General features: G+C 51.1%; 7 protein-coding genes across 7 annotated transcripts; 5 read left to right on the top strand and 2 right to left on the bottom strand.

Moving 5' to 3' along the window:
• The first annotated feature begins 2,792 nt into the window (after window positions 1-2,792).
• On the top strand, window positions 2,793-4,007 carry BDV14DRAFT_167911 (3' exoribonuclease family protein). The gene is made up of 2 exons (XM_073767768.1): window positions 2,793-3,003; window positions 3,057-4,007. The coding sequence occupies exons 1-2, from the start codon at window positions 2,865-2,867 to the stop codon at window positions 3,875-3,877; spliced, it is 960 nt and encodes a 319-aa protein (XP_073631371.1). The 5' UTR covers window positions 2,793-2,864; the 3' UTR covers window positions 3,878-4,007.
• A 784-nt stretch (window positions 4,008-4,791) lies between these two features.
• On the top strand, window positions 4,792-5,302 carry BDV14DRAFT_197184 (uncharacterized protein; the record flags this gene model as incomplete). Its single annotated transcript, XM_073772612.1, has 2 exons — window positions 4,792-4,863; window positions 4,970-5,302. The coding sequence occupies 2 exons, from the start codon at window positions 4,792-4,794 to the stop codon at window positions 5,300-5,302; spliced, it is 405 nt and encodes a 134-aa protein (XP_073631370.1).
• A 2,711-nt stretch (window positions 5,303-8,013) lies between these two features.
• Window positions 8,014-10,280, top strand: BDV14DRAFT_153714 (uncharacterized protein). Its single transcript, XM_073766633.1, has one exon. The coding sequence runs from the start codon at window positions 8,188-8,190 to the stop codon at window positions 10,243-10,245; it is 2,058 nt and encodes a 685-aa protein (XP_073631369.1). The 5' UTR covers window positions 8,014-8,187; the 3' UTR covers window positions 10,246-10,280.
• Window positions 10,281-10,650: 370 nt separating this feature from the next.
• On the bottom strand, window positions 10,651-13,174 carry BDV14DRAFT_167905 (proline--tRNA ligase). Its single transcript, XM_073767767.1, has 4 exons — window positions 12,746-13,174; window positions 12,521-12,690; window positions 11,203-12,458; window positions 10,651-11,128 (listed from the first exon to the last, which is right to left on the bottom strand). Exons 1-4 carry the CDS (start codon window positions 13,088-13,090, stop codon window positions 11,118-11,120), a joined length of 1,782 nt encoding a protein of 593 aa, XP_073631368.1. The 5' UTR covers window positions 13,091-13,174; the 3' UTR covers window positions 10,651-11,117.
• An 88-nt stretch (window positions 13,175-13,262) lies between these two features.
• Window positions 13,263-15,584, top strand: BDV14DRAFT_153683 (chaperonin-containing T-complex alpha subunit TCP1). Its single transcript, XM_073766631.1, has 6 exons — window positions 13,263-13,385; window positions 13,460-13,507; window positions 13,569-13,654; window positions 13,704-13,808; window positions 13,874-14,908; window positions 14,963-15,584. Exons 1-6 carry the CDS (start codon window positions 13,343-13,345, stop codon window positions 15,350-15,352), a joined length of 1,707 nt encoding a protein of 568 aa, XP_073631367.1. The 5' UTR covers window positions 13,263-13,342; the 3' UTR covers window positions 15,353-15,584.
• On the bottom strand, window positions 15,577-18,211 carry BDV14DRAFT_153707 (WD40 repeat domain-containing protein). The gene is made up of 3 exons (XM_073766632.1): window positions 17,429-18,211; window positions 17,266-17,376; window positions 15,577-17,207 (listed from the first exon to the last, which is right to left on the bottom strand). Exons 1-3 carry the CDS (start codon window positions 18,072-18,074, stop codon window positions 15,817-15,819), a joined length of 2,148 nt encoding a protein of 715 aa, XP_073631366.1. The 5' UTR covers window positions 18,075-18,211; the 3' UTR covers window positions 15,577-15,816.
• A 216-nt stretch (window positions 18,212-18,427) lies between these two features.
• Window positions 18,428-23,997, top strand: BDV14DRAFT_197179 (putative rRNA biogenesis protein RRP5; the record flags this gene model as incomplete). The annotated part of the gene is made up of 3 exons (XM_073772611.1): window positions 18,428-18,883; window positions 18,939-23,393; window positions 23,455-23,997. 3 exons carry the CDS (start codon window positions 18,428-18,430, stop codon window positions 23,995-23,997), a joined length of 5,454 nt encoding a protein of 1,817 aa, XP_073631365.1.
• Window positions 23,998-24,186: the final 189 nt, after the last annotated feature.

The following is a 24,186-nucleotide window of genomic DNA, read 5'->3' as shown; positions in this document are numbered from 1 at the left end:
GAACGAACTCAGCATGGTTTGCTTGAGCACGTATCTTTACGCTGAATTAAGGATAATCTAAAGCAATGAGTTCCTTCGTCAGTCGTGCATCGGGAAGGAAGTTCCGGATTGCCATACTCGCCAGTGTTGGAGTTGCTTTATGGAGTACACACGCTGATTTTTGCGCGAAGGGTTAGACTAATTGATGCAGCAATACAATGATGACCCGAAAGCTGTATTCATACTGTGTACCTGGGACAGTGCAATACAGCTGGAGATATCGTTGAAGCCTGATGCGAGGGAGGACCTCGCCTCTATATACCGACCAGTGTCTAGTACAAACCAAACCAAGTCAAACAAACACTTCACGACACCTCACCAAGTCTCAGAGATAGGCACCCCATCGTCCCTATCCATCCCAAGGTACGCTATCCATCTATACAAGAGCTCAGACAACCAAACATACTTGAAAAAAACATTGCGCGACAAGAACCAGAGCTCAAAGATATACATGCAGAGGGTAAGAGATGCAAAAGGCTTCCCGTAAACAATGGACACAGTGTCTATGTGCGTAATAAAGAACAAGAACATGAAAGGTACTGTATTATGCCGGGGATTTCAACTAGTCTCCATTCCCGGACGCCTGAGGGGGCGATCCACTTGGATCGAGGGGGGTTCTTCGAAGGGGTATTCCTGTTCAGGTCCCAATGTCAGTTGGGTTAACACTTAGCTGTCAAATGGCATTTAATGACTCAGGTTTCGTAGTCCATAGTTAGCTCGGAATACCACAGGACTTTGGCAGCACAGAGAGTAAATAAGACCAAGAGAACGCAAGTACAAGTGCAACAACAAACCTCAATCCAAACCCCACCCCTCTGATCAATCTCACTCGGGTGGCTAACCAGTTTCCCATACTGAAAGACAGCATAACGGGTATTCAGCTTCGGCAAAACACGGTCTTTTTAGAGTCTCAAGATTTTCTCGATATCTGGTTTCCACCGCCCGTACATCTCGTCTTCGAGGTAGGACGCTAGTTCGTGTATGCGATCGCAGGGGTCGAAGGGCTCGGGAGGGGTTGAGGGGGGAATTCGGTCTCGAGGTCGGTTGACATTGTTTGCAATACTGGGTTTGGGGGATAGTAAGGGAGAGGCTTGAGCGACGATGAGGTGCAGTGCTGTGCTAGCAATGATTTATTGGCAAAGGCAGGGCACAGAGGGATGGCTACATGAGATGGCAGATAATTTTGCGCGGGATAAAGTTCCGAGGTGGGCTGATATTAGATATGATCATAGATACTACGTTCATGGATTGAAGAGATAAAGTTTGGATAAACACTTTATTTCTGACATAAATTGTCAAGTATTTGCATTATCTATTGAGCGAGGTCAGTCAGATATTCTTAACTCGTCAAAAGTGTCAAAGGCATAAGAAGGTAGGTATGATCATTCAGAAGGAAGGCAACGGAAATCTCCACACAATTGTTTGCGCAATTCAGAACAGGTCTGTGAGTTTACATCCGAAAATATTTCATCATGTGATCAGGAATGGGGGGTTGGGAGAAGGGAAACAAGCAAGGGAGATCTCAAGGTTGCACTCACAGTTGCATAATGTGCTGTTAGCGAGAGGATTAAGATATACGAGCTGTTCAAATGATACTACACTGAAAGATCAGTCAGCAAATTTGATCAGACATAATCCTTGTCAAGGCGAAAGATTCGCCAATGCAGTTGTAGCAAGTGTAATCAGCCAGCCGTTTAATTCATCCCATCCTCTGCCAGGCCGAATCCAGTTGCAAGTCATCCAAGACGGACAACGAGTTCCCAGAAGAGCCTGACACAAGTCAAGCAAGCACGTAGTCGACTTAACATTGCGAACACAACACTAAGCCCACCTTCCGACACTCCACAACCATCCTCCCAGGTCTCACGAGGAAGACCAGGTCCGGTATCAGGGAGGCGGAGAAGTAGATGCTGAATCCATTGCAAAGTCTCGTCAACATGTGCAGGCTCGAAAGGCGGTTTCTCGAAAGAATCATTGAATGGATTGACTAGTTGTCATCATAAAAGCGTTGAGGGTGCGGTAGAAGAGAGACCGATATCTCCTTACCTTCTACGCGACAACGTCCGAACGGTTGATGAGTACGGCCAAGTCCTGTTTCTTGGAGATTGTCAGTACTTGGTTGACAAGATCGCGAAGATGACAATGTAGGCAAAGTAAATTGCATCAGTGAGGTTTGGTAAGGTATTTGGTTATCTTCAAGACGTTTGCAGAAGCAGAACTGAAAAAATTTGTTTCATCATGCAAGTGGAGGTGCAGAACGCGAGCTGAGAAATTTCTTACCTTTGCAAGACTCGACGGTCGAATAGCTGCAAGAATACCTAGACTACCTTTGAGACCGTCAGCAATGATTCAAAACACATCAATTGTGAACAGTATAGCTTCAATGCGAAGATCAGATGGTGATGCATGTTTGTTCGATGGCCCATTTGTTTGTCGCCAGAACTACGATTTTTTGGAAATCGATTTCATCATGAAAATTGGGAAGTGTAGACAGGGAAGAACTCACGTAGTAAAGTTAGCACCAAGTGAAGGTTGAAAGATAATCGCCCTGCAAGACAGCAACATCCTTCGTCATTTGAAGGCAAGCTCTTCAGAGCTTGTGTGGTGTGTGGGAAGAAGGAAGAGAGAAACAGAAACGAGCGCGAGAAAAAATAAGAGGGAGCTAGCTCGAGGACCCACTCTGCAAACAGTGCAAACTTTCTCAAAATTGTAGATTCCGCTTCTGGCTGCGACGAGCTTCACGTCTGAACACCATACTACTCGCCTTTTTGCTTTCAGTTCACTTGCGATCGCCGAAGATACTGCGAGCGCATCAGATACAAGAAATGGCCGACAGACGAAGAATCAATGGGCCGCCTGGCGGCACGCGACCACCAGTGTTCGCTTCCTCCATCTCCAAGTCCACTGCCACTCCGATAGAACGACCACAACGACAAAGGCAGCCGAATGAGCTGCGGAAGATCTGTATATTTTGACTCCCGTCTCCTCCAATATCCAGGTTTCTAACCATATACTAGTCCTCAAAACCGGCCTCATCCCCACAGCCTCCGGCTCCTCCTACCTCGAATACGAACCCTCTCCAGCCCTCTCCGCCGCACGAACATCACCTACACACATCACGCCCCCCTCCTCCTCCCTAAAACTCGCCTGCACAGTCCACGGCCCCAAACCCCTCCCCCGCTCTGCAACATTCACCCCAAACCTCGTCCTTACAACACACGTCAAATACGCTCCTTTCGCGGCGCGGAAGAGGAAGGGCCACATTCGCGACGCTAGCGAGCGCGATCTAGGCGTGCATCTTGAGACAGCGCTGCGCGGGGTAATCGTTGCAGAGCGGTGGCCGAAGAGCGGGCTCGATATCACAATCACGATACTCGAGGCGGAAGATGATCGGTTCTGGGCAGACGCGCCGGACTCGCATGATGCTGCTTGGGGTGTTATGAATGTGCTTGCTGGGTGTATCACGGCCGCAAGTGCGGCGATTACAGATGCGAGGATTGACGCGTTGGATCTTGTTGCTGGTGGTGTTGCGGCCGTTGTCGTTGATGAAGATTCAGAGGGGAAGAGCTCAACGCCGAGATTGATGCTTGATACGGATCCGGCGGAGCATAAATCTATTTTGTCGGCTTGTGTTGTAGCCTACATGCCTGCTAGAGATGAGATCACGGAGCTTTGGCTCAAGGGCGATAATTCGAAGGCGGTTGCTGGGACGGCGGATGGGAGTCTTGCGCATGAGGCTCTGATTGATGGGGCTGTTGATGCTGCGAGGGGCGCGCATAGTGTTCTTGCTGAGGCTGTGAAGGAGTCGGCGATGCGGTTTGCTGGGTTGTCGACGTAATGCAATATATTTTATCCATGTTCAAATGTTCTTCGAGTACCTCCTCCGTATACCTAAATTTTCCACGCTTAGAGTTTTCATTCTTGTGAAAGACCTGCTACTGTTTAACGCAATTATAGAATAGTCGCGGAAATCGATCTTGAATTCGTATCCTCATCAATCAATGTCAGAAGGAAAGCTACCACCGTACCCGGGGGACGTTGGTGTGCATATATATATATATATATTCTCTCCACCAGAAACATCCCTTATTGACGGGCAAGGGGAAGTAGACGACCGTGATATAAATAGTGGGCTTTCCTCTACTATTGCACGCTCCGACACTAGATGATTGACTTTTAATAGCTGTAATGACTTTTTACTACCAAGTTCCAAGCACCAGGGGTCCTTGAATGCAGGGGAGGGTAGGTATCACTCGGCCGGTGCGAAGTGAAAGAAGAGCATAGAGCACAATAACATTCGCAGCGCAGCAGCATATAGTCCATGTTGATATCTACTCACTTACCCAGTGTTACTGCAGCCCTTCACCAAGTTTGCTTTCACTTCTTTCTTTCCATTCCCTTATTCCTTTCCTTTCGGTAGTTTTTCGGTGGTTGATAACACAGGTACATCTTCTATTGAACATCTCTCACCTTCGTTCTCTCTCTTGGCTCCCATCTTCTCCTATCAGGGTAAACTTTGTTCAGCACTACTAGCGCACACTTACCTTTCTGCGTTCATCTCAGAGACATCCTTCAGCGTCATACCTCTATCTCGGCATCAAAGATCCCCAGACAAACATTGTGCCTGGTGTCATCACACTTGAAAGAACAACACAAGTCTCAAGTTATCGACGAGGTAATCTGAATTTACCTGTCCATCTCACCTCTCAACACATCAACAGCCACCAAATACCCCTAACACCAACCGCAACCATGCCCGCAAAGGACCTCCCAGACACGAACATCATGTTCCTCTACCTGTGCATCAAGCACTCAGACGCAAAGGTAAGCGAGCCTCTATCCAAGCATCAATTCGAAGGCCCGAGTTCTATCTCCTGGGCAACCTATCTCCCCAGAGTGAAACACTCGCTAACGCCTGTCTTCTACGCAGATCAACTACGAAGCCGTCGGTGAAGCAATGGGTCTCAAAGTCCCCGCGGCCCGTATGCGCTTTACCCGCTTGAAGGAGAAGATCGAGAGCGGCATGACTCCCGAAGACCTTGCTAAGGGATCTGGTGGTGGTGGTGAAGCTGATGAGGGGGATGGAGGCGCTGCAGCGACTCCTTCTCCTACCAAGAAGAGGAAGGTTGCTAAGGAGAGAACCCCCAAGGGCAAAGGGAAGGGCAAGGGCAAGGGCAATAGTGCTCAGGGTGACGACAATGATGTTGAGGGTGAGGTTGAGGGCGAGTTTATGAATGTGAAGGAGGAAACTAGTGAGGTTTAAAAAGGTGGGATATGGAAGGGAGTTTCGTGCATTATTGGAAGGAGTTTGGAAAAGCCTACTGGAATAGTTGGTTTGGAATCTGGTTCAGGACGAGAGGGATTTTGATATGGGTGTTAGCACGGAACATTCTTGATCGACAACAAAACCATTCTTGAGGTATCAAATGTTCTGTGTATCGATACACCAGGAGGAAGCAAATAATACCCTATGTGCACGTGAGCAAATGGATATGCGGTAGTCAGCAATGTACCCCTGTTCTTCAAATCCTTCCATCCTGCGTCCGTGTCATCGTAATAGACCACCACTCATAGCCGATTATAGAACAGCATGGCACTGCCAGGGGCCAGGGCCGTTGAGCAGTTGGATGTCCGGGCTAGGCAGGGTTCGAATCCATCGTTCGCTCAGTTGTGATATCTGGCGGGGCTCAAAAGTATCACGCCCGGTGAACATAGCGCGGAGACCAGCGTTATTCTCCGCAGCCAACAACGACAAAGATGACCGAGTCGCGTTGGTGACCGGTTTCGTGCTGGATGCAAATCTGGCACGTCGCCGCAGAACCGGCTTGACCTATCTTGGAAGTTGGTGTTGAACGTCGATGCTTGGACCGGACTTGGACCCTTGAGACTTTGTTCAAATGAACTTTATTCTGTGCGAGGGTGGTCAGTCGCTTGACACCGCTCCGACTCCGACTGAGTCTATGGTGCTAAGAACTAGGATTGAGAGTTTATAGCCTGGCCAGGCCCAGGAGCTAAGTTCGCTCGGACCTGAGATCGTCTTATGGTTTCGATCTCTCCGATTGCCGGTAGCGCATCGACAGAACATCGATCATGGAGCCCTCAACTTGGTCTACACTTTGTGCCACCGTGCGGTTCTTTGACGAGAAGCCGCATGGGCCCATGTTATCACGTCAAAAGATCGCAGCTGTCAAAAATGCAATAGAACGGGTTCTCCTCCGACTCCCGCGGAGACTATTGAAGTCTCAGGGGCAGGCCCGTCCCATGGAATTTGCTGAACGGCCAATAGTTCGTGGAGAGTAGCCATTTTCGGAAATGATGTGCGGGTCTATAGACTTTCGCGAACATAACTTATAATCCGCGAATACTACTCCATCACTAAGGGGGAATGTTGGGACAATGCGCCCAAAAACAGGTTGAGGCTAACCAGGCACTCTCATCCACTCAGGCATGACCGTCTTGTGTTTGATGTCTCAGTCGAATCTTGCAAAAGCCTGGGTCGACGGGAGAGCCGTGTTTGATCGCCGCAATAATGAACGAGATCAGCATACCTATCGCGCGACGGGTTCTCGGTATGGTCTCGAATTTGGTGCTGCAGGAATCAGGATGCAGAAAGGGACTCGTCTTCAGCTCAAAGTGGCAGAATTCTCCATAGATAATCAGACTACCTGCAAATCCCATAAAGGCGCCCACGTGGATCGATCGTATATAATGGCCTCGGCTGAAAGAAACACGAGGGAAGAACGTGGAAGGACTGCAGGCTGGACAATGAGATTTGACCTATCGAGAACGGATGTTCAAGAGTATTTGATAGATCTCATGTTGTACGATCGCTTTTCTTTCATAGGCAGTAAGGGCCGATATCACATGGCATAGCGCAAGCTAAAGCAGATATGCTTCCGATCAAGAACCGTGCTATCACGAGTCGGTGTTTCAAGTGTGTGATGGCTGATCTAGCTTGATCACGTCCAAGATTAGTGTGGTTCGCAGTATGGGGCTAAAGCGGGGAGGCTTATTAAGTCATTAAATTAGATGTTCGTTTAATTGACGAGTCTGTGCCTGGACCTGATACGAAGCTCGGCCTCGAAGTAGAAACTTGGAACCTTCGTTGGAAGAGAGACAAAAGTTGGGTTTCCGATAGGAGGAGCAAGTGGCGCAGCTTGAAAGAGAAGGTGCTGGTGCTTCCCAGCGCCGATCGGCCCCATCGTGGGCTCTTGGAGTCCTGGCTCGTGGCGACAAAATGGGGCATCTCGCAGCAGTGGTCTTTGTTTGCTTTTGCGACTTGCTTTTTTGGCTGTAATTGGGACCTTCGGCTTTCTTTCGGGTGTTGGTGATAGTTCGTGTGCAGGCAAGGCGCCCAGACCAGAATAGCCTTGGTGATAGCGGCGGTGCCTTTGGACGCTTAAGGGCGACCGGGTGTAGATCCAAATTCCGGGCCCCTGCTTGGTCGCGCGCTGTCAGCCTGTCACAGCACTGTCACCGGCCTTAGTCTACCAGAGCTGCATTATTGACGTTGTCGCACGTTCTGCCAATTCTCCGCGCCAGGATGTTCCCTGCAACCCCGGTTCTTTATGGCATGTTCTCTGGAGAGAAGGAACTGCTGCAGAATGAAAGATTGCCTTGTATTCGACAGGCTGCATTAATGCTTGATAATTGATTGTATGCAATTGAAAAGCGGAAGCCACGGGAAGACTAAGCGTAGACCAGAGCTGGCCCCCTGATCGAGAAGTGTTCGTGTGATCTGCAAACCCCATCGCCATAGCCATCCTCTTAGCCTTTCCGTTCCTGGACCTGTTCCTGGCATTGTCCGTCACGCCCTCCACCTTCCCACTCGTCATTCTCTTTTTCTCTCCCCTCCCCCTTCCTTCTCCTCTCGTTTGATTTCCTCCTGCATCACCATGATTTGATTCTCTCCTTGCTTCTCCTGTACTCTCTGCACCCCCGACGACCCCCTTGGGGAACGAATTGCTATGACTCGCCCTCGCCATTCTTTCGTGCTTTTTCTTCTATTACTATTGACGGCTTGATCTCTCAATAACAGTCCTCCGACATCTCCTCGCTGCTTAATTACGACTATTTTTATGTGGACAGTGGACGCTCAATTCTCAACCGCTTTGCCCACAAAAAATAGTTCTCCGCGCACTGACCAACATGGTTGCCCTAAGGCGTTTCTTCCATGCGGAGAAGACCCCGTCGACCCCAGCTTCGGACGACCGCGAGCCGCAGACACAAAGTCCTATCGGCCGCCCTCCAAGCTCGGCTTCACCAGCAGAACACGAACATTTTCAGAACATCGAGAGACAATTCGAAGTGTTGCATGACCAATTGAAAGCCCGCCCGGCGCATATCCCTCTCGCTCGTGCTTCAAGTCGCCTTACGCGCAAGAACCCCGGCCATGTCGACCTTCTTGACGCTCTTTTCTCGTCTCATAGATACCAGGGTCAGATGCAGCATCCTCCTAGAGTATCTCCATCTCCAATATCTCCATACAACGAGGATGTTGCCGAGCGTAACATGGCACCGTTCCTTCGACCAAAGAATGGACGAAAGCGATACTCTCGCATCATATCAGCTCTTTACCAGGAGGATGTGGCGGATCGAAATATGGCGAAAAATGTGATAGAGAGTAGAAGGAGGAGCCGCTCGCTTTCCCGCGGGACTAGCCGGCTTACGAGTCATTCATACCAGCTAGACTTCCAAGGACGGGGAGACAGTGCTCGCGGCTGCTCTCGCTCATCGCAAGGTTCCAAAGAAAGCCAACTTGTCAATTCAATCTCACAGGAAGCTCTTTACTCTGTGCCGAAATTTTATCGAGACCAGGTAGCTGCCGGATCGGAGCAAGCGAATGCCTCCGCTGAAGGGTTCCTACGGACGCACAGATCAGCTCCAACAGTACTCCCCGATCAGAGCTTGACACCTACTTCCGAGGGAAGTCTCTCACCACATTTAGGTGTCCCTCCGGCTCATAAGCAAGGCGATTTTTGGACTAATCGGCCTCTACCGGATAGCCCAACGTTACCTACAGTCACTTCAGTGAGAACGACTCCGACTGAAACCAGGAGACAACAAGATTCAAGAAATGATTCTACTCCAAGTCCGCGTCTACCGAATGTCAGCAACTACAAAAGGCCTGGCATGGCTCCAAGAGCTGGATCGAAGAAAAACATCCTTGATCTCTCCATCAATACAGAATTGGCCGCTCGAGGAAGACCCAAGAAGATCGCGCACAAGGCTATCCAGCCACCAACTCCGAGCAATCTTGAAGGAAAAAAAAACCCCACAATTGCAGAAATAATGAACAGTCCTTTACCAGTTGCAACACCTTCACCTTCACCATTACCGAGTTCAGACAAGAAGGTCGCCGAGATCATGGATATGTTCCGCAAAGCATACACCTCGACGACTCAGGACTTCGCACCTCATCCGACGTTCGAAACCCTTCAAGACGCCATTATTCGTGAAATCAACTCCCACGAGGCGTTCCAACGGGTCCCTGTCCCCGAACAAGGACAGCCATTCACTCCTTCCTCGTCTCAAGAATCATTCGACGAAAGCGCCACCCCGCCTAAACCGATCGCCCTCAAAGACGGCCAACGACGACGACGCAGGAGCTCGTTCAAGAGGAGTCGACGTAACTCAGACGTACGTAAAAGCATCTCTACAAGCGATCCTGCCAACGCTTTGCGTCAAGAATTGCGTCAAGAGCTGGACGTTCCTAATCACCGTCGGCGGCATACCGATGCTCCGCCTCCCTCGCCTGGCTTCTTTGACGCCCTTATTCCTCAGCACCCTGATCGGCCCAGCGAATCAGTCACCTACATGGGCCTGCTCCTCCAGACCGAGAACACCAGTAATGTGAACCCAAGACAGAGTAAGGCTACGTCTGTCAGTGATTGGAGCGGCCATCGCTCTTCAACCACGCCATCAATTCTGTACATGCGTGCCCAGTCTTCGACATCTGATGATGGGAGCCTGTCCTTCAACGACAGCGATTCCGACATCATTCATCTTCCCAGTGTTCCTGGGATTCCGAAGGTCAACATCTCAGGCGTCGATGAAAACGGTGTGACCTACGTCACGGAGAACACAACGGCTCGCAACGCCTACCGATTGATGAACTGGCCCAGAAAGTCGAGCCGCAGTGTGAGCCTACGGACTACTTTCGAGAAGAATCGTACGGTGAGCGGACAGTCGGTGGCGTCTTGCTGATCACTTTGGACTCGCATTTTCATACTAACGACCCTGGAATAGACGACACATACTCTCTTTGTTGCTATACCTAACTACTAGCTCCCACATCTCTTACATGTCTCACACTCGGTCGAAAAGACTGATTCTCTCTTTCACTACCTCCTATCATTTCTTGTCTTAGCATCAAGCATTTTCCTACCGGTTTTGGCAATTTTTCGTTTTGTTTGTCTTTTGCCGAAAGCCTTATTCCCCACGGCCTTTTTGTTTCTACTTGTACCTTTATTTGCATAGATATGGGTCGGCTTCTATCTTTTCGCGCTAGCGTTGGGATCTACTTTGTTAGATAGGATAGCATAGGATATTGAATCTTGGATCTTGGAACTGAATATAATACCCGCTGCACCGGTATGGTGATCAACAAGTGTCATCTCTATTAACTTGGCCATCTTCCCCTGCATTTGAACACACTCATAAAATACGCTCAAGTAACATTTACTTTAGTCTCCGTCAACACTTCCAGAGTAAATGATTGTTAAGTGATGATATATTCGCAACTACATACCCTAAACTGACTCCCCCATACAAGCAATAGTTAAGTCAAGGTATCCGAATGAAAATGCGACGCAGCACAACGCAACACAACAAGTCCAATTGCCAACAATGCCTGCCTACCAACCAAACTACGCCTCTGCCCCTGGGCCCTGCCTCTACAGACTTTTCCTTTCCTGCCTCTTCATGAAATAAATGTGACGATCGGCTTAAATGCCGACTGTACGGTGTTGAGTGACGTTAGAGTCGTGATAAGTTCGTGGAAACCGCGGAGTGTGCGGGTGAGAAGATGCTCTTCACTAACAGCATAGCTTTGGGTTAGACTGGTAATGGTTGGGCGTTTAGTAGGAACCTGTTGGGAGAAGAAATGATCAGTACACGCCTGTTCTCGTCGAGGTGGGATGTGTATATGAGGGGGAAACTTACGGCCGAACATGCACCACTTCTCAGCAAGACGGGTACACTTGGGGTTGGTACACTTCGTCTCACCGGGGACAATGCCCTCGGGCTGGTCGAAGGGAATGCAAAGAGACTTAGCGCCCATGGAAGGAGCGCGGGAGTCCTGGGCGACGCCAGAGTCCTCCTCGGCCTTACGGGCACTCATGTCCTTGATCTGGTCCTCGCACTCCTCTGTCAAGCAGTGAGGGATGATGCAGATGTTCTTGTCGTTGAGGGCAGGGGTGAAGTCATCCCAGTTGGTGATGAGCTTCCTGTGGGAGCGGTACTGGTCGTCGGCGCGTTTGTACATGTCGCTCTGGATGGTTTCGAGGAGGGCGGGGACGGCGGTGGCCAGCTCGGGGACGGGAATGGTGCCCTTGCCGTCCTTGCCGGGGATGTCACGGCGGGCAGTGGAGACGAAGTTGCCGGCGGACTCGCCGGGGCCGAATTCGATGCGGAGAGGGACACCACGGAGCTCCCACTCGTTGAACTTCCAGCCAGGGGAGTAGCCCTCGCGCTTGTCGGAGATGGCGCGGACACCAGCCTCGACGAGGGTGTCGACGAGCTTGTCGACTTCGGCGTAGAGCTTGGCGCGGTCGTCCTCGGTCAGCTTGGCGGTGATACCGACGGGGACGACGACGACCTGGTTCTCGGCAACACGGGGAGGGATGACCAGACCGGTGTTATCACTGTGGATCATGACCATGACACCGAGGGTACGGGTGGACAGACCCCATGAGTTCTGCCAAACGTGGAGAGGGGGCTTCTTCTCGTCGCCCTTGGCTGAGGGGTCCTCAACGGTGATACCGAACATCTTACTGAAGTTCTGGCCGAGACCGTGAGAGGTACCACCCTGGATACCACGACCGGTAGCCGGGATGTAGCCCTCAACAGTAGTGGTGTAGAGACCACCCGCAAACTTCTCCTTCTCGGTCTTCTGACCCTTGACGACCGGAACAGCCAGAAGCTTCTCGTAAATCTCAGCATAGAGATCAAGGATGTGCAGAACCTCCTCGTGAGCGGCGTCCTGAGTCAGATGTGCTGTGTGTCCTTCCTGCCACAAGAACTCTCGTGTTCGGAGGAATGGCTGGGGGTGCTTGAACTCCCATCGGACGACGGAGTTCCACTGGTTGAGCTTAAGAGGCAGGTCACGGTGACTGCGGATCCATTTGGCGTAGTAGGGGTACATAACGGTCTCGGAGGTGGGACGGATAGCAATTTTCTTCTCGAGAGGGGTAGAACCGCTGTATGCCAAATATATATGTTAGCACGCGATCAGTTCAGCAAAGTTAGGGCTAGGCCATACGCATGAGTAACCCAGGCGACCTCAGCAGCGAAACCCTCAATGTGGTCCTTCTCTCTTTGCAAGACATCCTCAGACACGAAAAGAGGGAAAGAACAGTTCTTGACGCCAATCTTCTTGATGTGCACGTTGAACCATTGTTGGATTTCCTCCCAGATGGTGTATGAAGCGGGCTGGCCGTTATCAGCAGAAGCATTCACAGTCTACCTAAGTTGCGCCAATTCTCACCTTCAGAATGTAACATCCCGAGACATCGTAGTAGTCGAGCATATCACCCTTGGTGAGGACTTGCTGGTACCAGCCAGGGAAGTCATCCTCCTTAGCAACGTCGATACCAATCAGAGCCTTATCGGGGTTCTGCTTTGCCTTTCCACCACCGGACTTCTGGCCCTTGTTGGACTGTCCAGCCTTCGCGGCCTTCTCGGCCTTCTTCGCAGCCATTTCTGCGGCTTTGGCGGCCTTCTTTGCGGCGTTCTTAGACTCGCCCTGAGCGGCCTCACCGGCGGGGTTCTGGGTGCGGTCAGGAAGATCCTGAGCAGCGCTCGGGGTTTCGGCAGGAGCTTGGGTGGCCATTGTGGATGAGAAGGTGTCGAGACCAGGAGAATTGGCCAGAAAAAAAGATCCGGAAGAGCAAAGACTAGAAGCAGAAAGTAGGAACCCCTCAGTGTGGTGAGTCAGTGAAATCGGTGCCCCAAGTGGGATGAAATCTTCACCGCCCCGGCAGAACTTTTGGCTAGCGCCGACCCTCCAGATAATGTGTGCAGGACCCTCCAGGAGAGCAGCTGTCGGAGCTTGGACTTGCGCTCACACAGCATCTGAATCAACATGGCTGGAATCTTCGAAGCCCCGCGGAATGCGGACACCCTCTGTGCGTGCCTTCGCTCCCACCCTGAAATTTTCAATATCCCCGCGTTGACGGTCAAGACTAACCAAACCACACAGTCCTTGGAGGCCAGAAAATCACAGGTGCCGATGTGCGCGACCAGTGCGGTATGTTGACTCGAAATTCCATCGGTTATTGTTTGTAAGGTCAAATCCTGACGAATATTAGTCCTCGCGACGCAAGCGATTGCAAATGTGGTCAAGAGCTCATTTGGCCCCTCCGGCTTGGACAAGATGATGGTCGACGACATCGGTGTACGCTTACCAACTCGACAATACTTGAATGTACTCTGACAGCTGCTAGGATGTAACGGTTACAAACGATGGAGCTACCATTCTGAGTCTTTTGGATATTGAACACCCTGCTGGCAAGATTCTCGTGGACCTGGCTCAGCAACAGGATAGGGAGGTCTGTTCTACCCCCCGCCCTCCGCACTCGGTCCCATGAGGTTGTTATTATTGACACGCTTTTAGGTCGGTGATGGTACCACCTCCGTTGTCCTTATTGCCGCTGAGCTCCTCCGACGGGCAAACGAATTGATGAAGAACCGCATTCACCCCACAACCATCATCAACGGATACAGACTGGCGCTTCGGGAGGCCGTGAAATACATGAACGAGAACATTTCTTCGAAAGTCGATAACCTCGGTAAGGAGAGCTTGCTTAACATTGCGAAGACCTCCATGTCCAGCAAGATTATTGGCTCTGATGCCGAGTTCTTCGCTAACATGGTTGTCGACGCCATGCTTTTGGTGAAGAGCACAAACCAGAGGAACGAGGTCAAGTACCCCGTCAAGGCAGTGAACATCCTCAAGGCCCACGGAAAGAGTGGAACAGAGTCAGTCCTCGTTAACGGCTATGCTCTTAACTGCACCGTTGCCTCTCAGGCCATGAAGACTCGGATAACAGACGCCAAGATTGCCTGTCTCGACATGAACCTGCAGAAGGAGCGCATGAAGCTCGGCGTTCAGATCACAGTTGATGACCCCGATCAGCTGGAGAAGATCCGCCAGCGTGAGTCCGGAATTGTTATTGAACGTGTCGAGAAGATCCTCAAGTCTGGAGCCAACGTTGTCTTCACCACCAAGGGTATCGACGACATGGTTCTCAAGCTCTTCATTGAGAAGGGCGCCATGGCTGTCAGACGCTGCAAGAAGGAAGACTTAAGACGAATTGCCAAGGCCACAGGAGCTACTCTGGTGAGCTCGCTCTCTGACCTGAACGGTGACGAGAAGTTCGAGGCCTCCTACCTGGGCCACGCAGATGAGGTTGTGCAGGACCGGATATCCGATGACGAGTGCATCCTCGTCAAGGGCACCAAGGTTCACACATCAGCGTCCATTATCCTGCGTGGAGCCAACGAGTTCAGCTTGGACGAGATGGAGCGTTCCGTCCACGACTCTCTTTGCGCCGTCAAGCGTGCTCTGGAGAGCGGTAGCATCGTCCCTGGTGGTGGTGCTGTCGAGACAGCCCTTCACATGTACCTCGAAGAGTTCGCCGTCACAGTGGTACGTACAATAACCCCCTTACTTCAGATCCCCCGCTGATAGCAAACCCCACAGGGCTCTCGCGAACAACTAGCCATCGGCGAATTCGCCCAATCCCTCCTCGTCGTCCCCAAGACCCTAGCCGTCAACGCTGCCAAAGACTCCTCCGAGCTCGTCGCTCAACTCCGCAAGCGCCACGCCGTCTCTCAACGCGTACAGGAAGGCGAAGCCAACGAGAAGGAGAAGGCCGTCGCCAAGAAGAAGGAATACCGCAACTACGGCCTTGACCTCGCCAAGGGCCGCGTCCACGACTGCCTCAAGGCCGGTGTCCTTGAGCCTAGCATGGGCAAGCTCAAGCAGCTGAAGAGTGCTGTCGAGGCCTGCATTGCTATTATGCGCATTGATACCATGATTAAGTTGGATCCTGAGCAGAAGGGGGATGATGGACATGGTCACGACCACTAGAGGATGGGTTATGTTATATCCCTCGGCTTATTTAGCTTGGATGTCAAGTTTAATATCTTCATTCTCTGTGGAAATTTAGACAACAAAAAGTATAATAAGATCTGTGTACCTAGTATGATTTTCTGTTCCGGACTTGTAATGTTGTATGTTAGTCCGGCATTTCGGTACAACGAAAGTTACACACGAGGCTTCTCTGGAGATCTGATTTGAAGTCAACATAATCTTATATGCAGATGGCGAAATGCTCTATGCAAAGACGCCACTGATGTAGATGGAATGATGGCAGTGCAAGCCCTCTAAACAATAAACAAACACCCGCTAAATGAAACACAGAAGTAGGTATGCCCTGAACGCCACATAAAATGCTTGCAATGGAAAAGAAAACGGACAGAATGCCAATCGCACACAGAGACGAACAAACAAACAACAGAGTGATAGAGATGATGTAATGTGGTATTCGCGAATCATTCGTCTTCGTCGTCAAAGGAGTCTTTCGTATCGGCCCAGCCACAGCGCCATCTGCGGCCCTCGGTCTCTCCGCCTACCCTGAGGTCTCTTGCTTCGGGTCCTTCGCGCCAGCACCTTGCGCTGTAGTCGTCGCTTACTGTGACGAGTTCGCCTTCGGAGGTCCATGATACACCGGATACCTCCTTCTTGTGACCTTCGATCAGTGGGGTTCCCGTTTGGTAGATCGGGATCATGTCTTCAAGGCGTCCTGATAGTCCAATGCTTGAGTTGGCACGGCGCAAGCCAGAGCGTGTAGAAAATGATGGTGTTCGGGGCGATTCGAGAGGTGAAATTTGCTGTTGAGTGGTAGGGTCGAGGAACTTCTCGTCGGTAGGGAAAATGAGAGGACAAGGTTCGCCGCTGCCCACGGCTAACATCTCAGGCTTGTCTCCGGCAGCTTTCCGTACACCAAGTTTGACGTAGAACGAGGAAACACGTAGACGGGGGTGACGGAAGCCATACAGAGGTCCGAGGCCGTCCTTATCCGTTCCACCTGAACGCCGTGGACGATCATTGTTCAATGAGAGCTCGGGGGCATGGCCAAGGACTAGATGTGATGTAGAATATGCGTATACTGTGCCGTCACGGCAAAGTGAATAGAGCCTTGAACCATCTCCACCCAGCACCATGGAGGTTACTCCGAATCTGCGGTATTTGATATGGCTGTCTGGTTCTCGAGTGGTGGACAAGGGGAGCGCAGGTCGGCCACGACGGTTGTTGTGCGCCGTACGCAAATCCCATAATCGCACGCAAGCGTTCGCTTCAGATGCAGTGACGAAGAGATTCTCGCGACCAGGTGGTAGAAAAGCAAGTGAGGTTACCGTGATGTCGGAACGAGCTACTTGGGTCTCCGGTTTTTCGGGAGTCGCTATTTGAGGCATCCAGGCGTGCGCACCGTGAACAGTGTTGAGAACTTGTGGATAGGTCATCTTTGACGACATGGCGGGATCGAGCTCTGATTCGGATTCAAGCGAGCATTGAACCTGCAGTGAAGGTTTCTCAAATCCCTTGCAGCGCAAATCCCAAATGCTGACATTTCCATCTCGGCTGCAGGTGACGAGGACTTTGTTGTTGGCCGCTGGTTGAAATTTGACTTGTTTGAGTGATGAGACGTGATTTGACAAGCAATAAACAGGCTTCTGAGTAGCCATGTCAATGACAATAGCCGTTTGATCACCCGACGCCGTTGCAAGTAGCATGTCATCAGACGAAAAATCCATGTCCATAATGGCATTTGCGTGTGGGCGGAATGAGAGGAATGCTTTCGAAAACCCGACTTTATCGTTTTTTGCAGAGTCTAGCAGTCGAATGCCACCTTCTTCGTCGCCAACAGCAACAAGTGTATTGGCTGCAAAAATGGTCAATATGAAACAATCGAATACTTCAAGTAAGAGTTTGTAACATACTGTTGCAAGCTGTTGTGCAAAAAGGAAGCGCTAGACGATCGCCTGACGAGCTCGTGCAAGCATGGCTGTCGTCAGGCCGAGAGTAGAAGGTTGATGTCAAATCTTGCCAGCCTAGAGCACAGTGAGAAAGAGGAACCATAGATTACCACAAACGAATACCAACCAGCACCGGAATTGGTTCGCATTGTCACTCGATTTGCTCGAGTTCCAGTGACACTGCGCATGAAAAATGCCCCCGAAGTCTCCAAAGCTTTGGAACGGCAGATTGGCGCGACCTTGAGCGGAGCTTTTTTTGGGAGTGCGGGTTTCGACTCGGCCACCTGCTTTCCAATGCCGATGTCGATATCCTTCAAGGGAACCTCAATCTCTTCATCGTCCTCAATCAAGTGCCGGACACGAACTTTTCGGATCGGTGATGATTGCAAGGGAGATCCAATAGACGAGAACGACAGTTTCCTTTTCTTGCTTGGTGTTCGCGTAAGATCCGTAGGTTCCGGTTTGCTGCTCATTACGGCCTTCAATGTTCGTGTGAAGGCGGGTCCCAATCGATTGACTGCCGGCGAGCTTAGGGCCATGAGGGCCTGGCGACTTGTCCTGGCACCATTTCCATGGCTCCCAGGATCCTGTAGCGAACGGGGTGTGAAGAACCTCCTGAAGGAGCGAGGAGTAACTGGCGGAGGCTTCTTGGGCTTGAGACGTAACCCAGCATCAGAGGCTATTGAGGGCGGAGAGGAAGGAATCTCGTGGGACGGCGAGAAGAAGATAGGTTCAGAGCGAGGTACCTCGGGGAGATCATGACTGCGAGTCATTGTGTCTCATGAGAAGAAAAGGCATACACAAACATTCTACATGGGCGAGGGCCGAAGCAAGAGCGAAGAGGGCAGCTCAAATGGAACGGAGAAATCGAAGCATGGTGGAGCTGAGAGCCCACACACCAGCAATGTTCACGTCGCGGACTACGAGCAGGAACCCGTGTCGACGTGTTAGTACGTGACGCGATCCAGGGCGGTGAGAAAACCACTTAAACTAACGAGAAATCGGATGGAAGGCGGTGAGTGCGCTCTGCCGTCGTCCTAAGAAAATTTGGGTGGGTCCGGCTATCTTTTTTTTCTCGATGAGGATCTTGGAGTGAGAGCTTGCCCGCTTTCATTCAATTCAGACAATGGCTCCCATCAAGCGCAAGGGCAATGCCGCCGAGGAGGCATCCGCCCGCAATCCTCAAAAACGTGTGCGCGTGGGATCCGACGAGGGAAAGAAAGACGGCAAAAGCTCGTCCGCCGGCTCTGCGCCGAAGGCTTCTGAGCTCACTGTCTTGCGAGACGACGAGCCTTCGTTTCCCCGTGGTGGTGGCAGCGTCTTGACGCCGCTTGAACGAAAACAGATTCAGATTAAGGCCACGAAAGATGTTCTCTTCGAGCAAAAGAGCGGTGCGAAGAGGTCTCACAAAGGCCCTGACGATGAAGGCTTCGAGGAGGATACGGATATGGAAGACGCAGATGGGGAGATGAGCGCAGCCCCATCTAAGAAGACACAGAAAGGAAAGGGAAAAGGCAAGAAGGATGCGAAGCAGGAAAAGCGTGCCAAACAAGGTGTCAAGATTGAGGGCTTAAGTTTCAAGGTACGGCAGGTTCCTCATCGGCGCATTTCCACGCTCGTGCACTAACAAACTCCAGCGTCTGGTACCGGGAACCCTCATTCTAGGACAAGTTTCAAGTATTAATGCCCACGACATCGGGCTTTCTCTTCCAAACAACCTTACCGGTTACGTTCCTCTGACCGCCATATCGAAGACCCTCGAGACCAAGATCGAGAAGATGCTGGAGGAGGCCGACGAAGAAGAAGACTCGGACGATGATGACGATGACGATTTTGATTTGAACCAGCACTTCTACCTGGGTCAATACCTACGAGCCTACGTCGTATCGGTTGGAAACAAGTCTGCCGACGCCAGCTCGAAGAGCAAGAAGCGCATTGAACTTTCGATTGATCCGAGATCCGCAAACTCTGGGTTACAAAAGACTGACTTGGTCGTTGACACTGCTGTTCAAGCGTCAGTTGTGAGTGTGGAAGACCATGGTCTGGTTATGGACCTAGGAGTTGAAGGCTCAGATATCAGAGGATTCATGTCCTCCAAAGAGATTGACCCCAGAACAGACATTTCCAGCATCAAGGAAGGATCTGTCTTTTTGTGCATGATCACAGGCCAAAATGCTAGTGGCAACGTGATCAAACTATCTGCCGACCTTCAGTCCTCCGGATCAATCAAGAAGTCACATTTCCTCAGCGTCGCGCCCACCATCAACTCCTTTATTCCTGGCTCCGCTGCAGAAATCCTTCTGACTGAGGTATCTTCAGCGGGTATGATGGGAAAGATCATGGGCATGTTGGACACCACTGTGGATTTGGTGCACTCCGGCGGCGCAACGGGAAAGACAGACCTTACGAAGAAGTACAACATCGGTGCCAAGATCAAGGGTCGTATCTCGTGCACTTTCCCTGGCTCCGAGCCCTACAAGATCGGCTTCTCTATGCTCGACCATGTTCAGAAATTCAAAACTCAGGGTCATGGTCTCGATTCCTCTGACGATGCACCTGCCATATCGGCTGTCGTGCCCGAGGTTACGGTTGTGAACGTTGACCCCGGTCTTGGTGTTTACGTTCAAATTGGATCGACAAAGCACATGGGATTCGTTCATGTTTCGAGGCTTGCGGATGGACAGGTCGAAACCATCACCTCTGACCACGGACCTTTCAAGATCGGTTCCACTCACGAGGCACGAGTTGTCGGTTACAGTGGCCTTGACAACCTCTACTCATTATCTTTCGAAAAGAAGGTTATCGATCAACCCTTCCTGCGCCTTGAGGATGTCACCCTGGGGGCTGTAGTCAAGGTGACTATCACCAAGGTTCTTATTGGAGAGTCGGGGGTCACCGGTCTTATTGTGTCTTTGACCGATAACATCACTGGTTATATCCCGTCCGTTCATTTCGCCGATACCCGGTTGCAGTTCCCTGAAAAGAAATTCCGGGAGGGCGCGACCATCACTGCGAGAATTCTCTCGGTGAACCTCGAAAAGCGTGAAGTTCGCTTGACTTTGAAGAAGAGTCTGCTGAACAGCGAAGCCGCTGTCTGGAAAGATTACAGAGAGATTCTTCCAGGATCCCAATCCCCAGGAACCATCGTCAACCTCCTACCTAATGGTGCTGTTGTTCAATTCTACGGCTCTGTCCGTGGGTGGCTTTCTGTGTCGGAGATGAGCGAAGCTTACATCAAGGACCCTTCTCAGCACTTCAAGCTTGGTCAGGTTGTTAACGTACATGCTCTCAACGTTGACGCAGCTCAAGGGAAACTCTCGGTTTCTTGCAGAGATCCAACTTCTCTCGCTGAAGGCTACAGAACCTCTTTCGAAACCGTCCGTCCTGGTCAGTCTGTCACTGGCACTGTCTTTGAGAAATCCGACGAATATGTACTTCTTAAGTTGGATGATCTTGGTGGTCTTGTGGCTCGTCTGAGCATTGATCAAATTGCCGATGGTTCTCATTCTAAGCGAATCTCTACGCTTTCCAAGGTTCGTGTTGGACAGAAGCTCAACGAACTTCTTGTCCTCGACATCCATCGCGCCCACCGCCTCATTCATGTTACCAGCCGATCGAGCCTTAGGAAGGCCACTAAGGTTGGCAAAATGCCAAGTACATTCGAAGAGATCCAAGAAGGTGCTGAGGTGACTGGTTTCGTTAGAAACATTACTCCTATCGGTCTGTTCATCCAATTTCTCGGCGGTCTTACCGGCCTTGTTCCCAAGCGTCTCATTGGGCTGGATGATCTTAGCAAGCCTGAGTTCGGCAAAGTCAAATTCCAAGTTGTCTCTGCGACCGTCCACTCTATCGACACCGATTTCCGTCGTTTCATTCTCAGCATGGACCCAATAGAGTCAACACAGGGTGGTCCTAAGAAGGGCGCAAAGGAATCCGCGAAGGAGTCTGCCGCTGCCAGTGAAGAAACCCTCGCCAACCCAGTTGATGAGACCCTTACTACCAAGTCGGATATAACCGTTGGTAGAGTTCTTAAGTGCAAGATCAACTCTGTCAAGGGAACCCAGATCAACGTCAGACTTGCCGACAACGTCCAAGGCCGTATCGACATCTCCGAAGTTTTCGACAGCTGGGAAGATATCAAGGACCGCAAACAGCCCTTGAACTCTTTCCATCCTGGCCAGGTTGTGACCGCAAAGGTTCTGGGCATGCACGATGCTCGCAGTTACACCTTCCTGCCCATTAGCCACCGTACTGGAAAATTCAATGTCTACGAACTCTCCATGAAGCCCAGCTTCGTCAAATCAGACAACGCCGCTCCGCTGACCGTAGAGCAAGTACAAGCTGGCTCTTCATCGTTCGGTTTTGTCAACAATGTTGGCAACGACTTCTTCTGGGTTAGTCTGTCGCCCAATGTCCGCGGGCGGCTCCGATTCATTGATGCATCTGACGACCTATCTCTTCTCGCGGATGTGCAAAAGCACTTCCCGGTTGGATGTGCCGTCAAGTTCCATGTGACTGCAGTCGATGCCGCAAAGGGTCACATTGATCTTTCCGCTCGGGAAAGCTCTGACAGTCTCACTCTTGACGAATTGTCTGTTGGCATGGTCTTGCCTACCAGAGTAACCAGAGTCACTGAGAGGCAGCTCATTATGCAGCTCAACAACACGCTGGTTGGAGCTGTCGACCTGATTAACATGGCGGACGACTTCTCCAAGGCTGATCCAAATACCTACCAGAAGAACGAAGTAGTCCGCTCGTGTGTCATCGGCGTCGACAGAGCGAACAAGAAGATTCACCTATCTCTTCGACCGTCCAAGGTGCTGAGCTCTTCTCTTCCCGTTCAGGACCCTGAAATCACTTCCTTGAAGCAGGTCAAGGTCAACAGTGTCATCCGCGGTTTCGTGCGACGGGTTACTGATGGAGGACTCTTTGTGACTGTTGGTCACGACGTCGTGGCCTATGTCCGTATTTCCGACCTCTCAGACTCCTACCTCAAGGAATGGAAAGACTCGTTCCAGGTTGGCCAGTTGGTCAAGGGCCGAGTGACTGTGCGTGACCCAGAACACAAGAAGCTTCAGATCAGTCTGAAGGACTCCGTCCTTGATCCGAACTACAAGGCTCCCATTACGCTTAACGACCTCAAGCCCGGCCAGATCGTCACTGGTAAGGTCCGAAAGGTCGAGCAATTCGGCGCCTTTATCGTCGTTGATGGCTCCTCCAATGTCAGCGGTCTGTGCCACCGCACCGAGATGGCCGATAACCGGGTTGAAGATGCCAAGACTCTGTACGACGAAGGAGACGCTGTCAAGGCAAAGGTTCTCAAGGTCGACCGGGAGGAAGGCAAGATCTCCTTTGGTCTCAAAGCTTCTTACTTCAACGATAATGCCGAAGATGAGGACAGCGAAGATGAGGATGTCGACTCTGAAGGCGTCAGCCTGGATGGCCTTGGCGGTGTTGAGCTCGAAGGTTTCGATGGCAGCGACGAGGAGGACGATAGTGATGTTTCCATGGGTGGCGTCGATCTTGAAGATGGAAGTGGAAGTGACGATGAGAGCGAGGATGGCTCAGAAGAGAGCGACGAGGAACCCACGACAGAGAAAAGGAAGGGCGGTCTCGGTGCCGTCGGTTTTGACTGGGATGGCAACGCTCAGGATGAGGATGAGGCGATGAACTCTGATTCCGATGATGAGGGCAAGAGCACCCAGAAGAAGAGGAAGCACCGCAAGCCTGAAATTCAAGTTGACCGGACAGGAGAACTTGATGCCAACGGGCCTCAGTCAGTGGCGGACTACGAGCGACTCTTGCTTGGTGAGCCTGACTCTTCGCTTCTCTGGTTGAAGTACATGGCTTTCCAGCTCGAATTGGGCGAAGTCGAGAAGGCTAGGGAGATCGCAGAACGTGCTCTCCGTACCATTACCATTGGGCAGGACGCCGAAAAGCTGAACATTTGGGTTGCCATGCTTAACTTGGAGAACACATACGGTGACGATGACAGCCTGGAGGAAGTCTTCAAGCGGGCTTGCCAATACAACGACACTCAAGAGATCTACGAACGCCTGACTAGCATCTACATCCAGTCCGGCAAGAACGAGGTAGGTTTTTTCTTCAAAACCCACCACCTAGTGTGCATTGAAACTAACAATCCGGCGACAGAAAGCAGATGATCTCTTCCGAATGGCCCTCAAGAAGAAGGTCTTCCCATCCTCCCCCAAGTTCTTCATCAACTATGCCACCTTCCTATACGACACCATGGCCGCTCCAGAGCGCGGTCGCGGCCTTCTTTCCCGCGCCCTCCAGTCCCTCCCCAAACACACCCACGTCGAAACAACCACCAAGTTTGCACAGCTCGAGTTCCGCTCGCCCAACGGCGACATCGAGCGTGGCCGCACTGTCTTCGAGGGTCTACTCTCTTCTTTCCCTAAGCGTGTTGACCTGTGGAACGTCCTCTTGGATCTTGAGATCAAGAATGGCGATGCCGAGCAAGTTCGCCGTCTGTTTGAGCGGGTTCTTGGCATCAGGGATGGCAAGAAGGGTGCAGCGCTTGTTATCGATGAGGGTAAGAAGCTCAAGCCTAAGCAGGCTCGCTTCTTCTTCAAGAAGTGGCTTGAGTACGAGGAGAAGAGTGGTGATGAGAAGAGCGTTGAGGAGACGAAGGCCAAGGCTGCTGAGTACGTCAAGTCTCTGCAGCAGGAGTGATTACTGTAATTTTGGGTTTGTAGAGTTTTTCATGATAATCATGGCGTTTGTTTTGGGTTGTTCTGTACATAAAAGCATTATAGCCTGGTCTACTTCTTGTTTATAAATATTGAAGGCAAAAGTCATTGTACAAGCTTATTGCTTGAGTATGAACAAAACGGTAGTCTCTAAAGACGTGAGGATTTCAAC

This window comes from Aspergillus stella-maris, assembly GCF_047715825.1.
Source record: "Aspergillus stella-maris strain CBS 113639 unplaced genomic scaffold BDV14scaffold_9, whole genome shotgun sequence".
Lineage (NCBI taxonomy): Eukaryota > Fungi > Ascomycota > Eurotiomycetes > Eurotiales > Aspergillaceae > Aspergillus > Aspergillus stella-maris.
Note: the sequence above shows the minus strand (reverse complement) of the source record. Positions and strands in the feature narration are given on the sequence as shown.

Excerpts from the sequence above, each read along its gene's own strand:
- BDV14DRAFT_167911 (XM_073767768.1), top strand. The coding sequence starts at position 2,865 with ATGGCCGACAGACGAAGAATCAATGGGCCGCCTGGCGGCACGCGACCA. Across the intron at positions 3,004-3,056 it reads GAATGAGCTGCGGAAGATCT|TCCTCAAAACCGGCCTCATC; the intron begins GTATATTTTGAC and ends ACCATATACTAG.
- BDV14DRAFT_153714 (XM_073766633.1), top strand. The coding sequence starts at position 8,188 with ATGGTTGCCCTAAGGCGTTTCTTCCATGCGGAGAAGACCCCGTCGACC.
- BDV14DRAFT_167905 (XM_073767767.1), bottom strand. The coding sequence starts at position 13,090 with ATGGCCACCCAAGCTCCTGCCGAAACCCCGAGCGCTGCTCAGGATCTT. Across the intron at positions 12,691-12,745 it reads CGGGATGTTACATTCTGAAG|CCCGCTTCATACACCATCTG; the intron begins GTGAGAATTGGC and ends GATAACGGCCAG. Across the intron at positions 12,459-12,520 it reads GTCGCCTGGGTTACTCATGC|CGGTTCTACCCCTCTCGAGA; the intron begins GTATGGCCTAGC and ends TTTGGCATACAG.
- BDV14DRAFT_153683 (XM_073766631.1), top strand. The coding sequence starts at position 13,343 with ATGGCTGGAATCTTCGAAGCCCCGCGGAATGCGGACACCCTCT. Across the intron at positions 13,809-13,873 it reads CTCAGCAACAGGATAGGGAG|GTCGGTGATGGTACCACCTC; the intron begins GTCTGTTCTACC and ends ACACGCTTTTAG. Across the intron at positions 14,909-14,962 it reads AAGAGTTCGCCGTCACAGTG|GGCTCTCGCGAACAACTAGC; the intron begins GTACGTACAATA and ends CAAACCCCACAG.
- BDV14DRAFT_153707 (XM_073766632.1), bottom strand. The coding sequence starts at position 18,074 with ATGACTCGCAGTCATGATCTCCCCGAGGTACCTCGCTCTGAACCTATC. Across the intron at positions 17,377-17,428 it reads GCGAACCAATTCCGGTGCTG|GCTGGCAAGATTTGACATCA; the intron begins GTTGGTATTCGT and ends ACTGTGCTCTAG. Across the intron at positions 17,208-17,265 it reads TTGCACAACAGCTTGCAACA|CCAATACACTTGTTGCTGTT; the intron begins GTATGTTACAAA and ends CCATTTTTGCAG.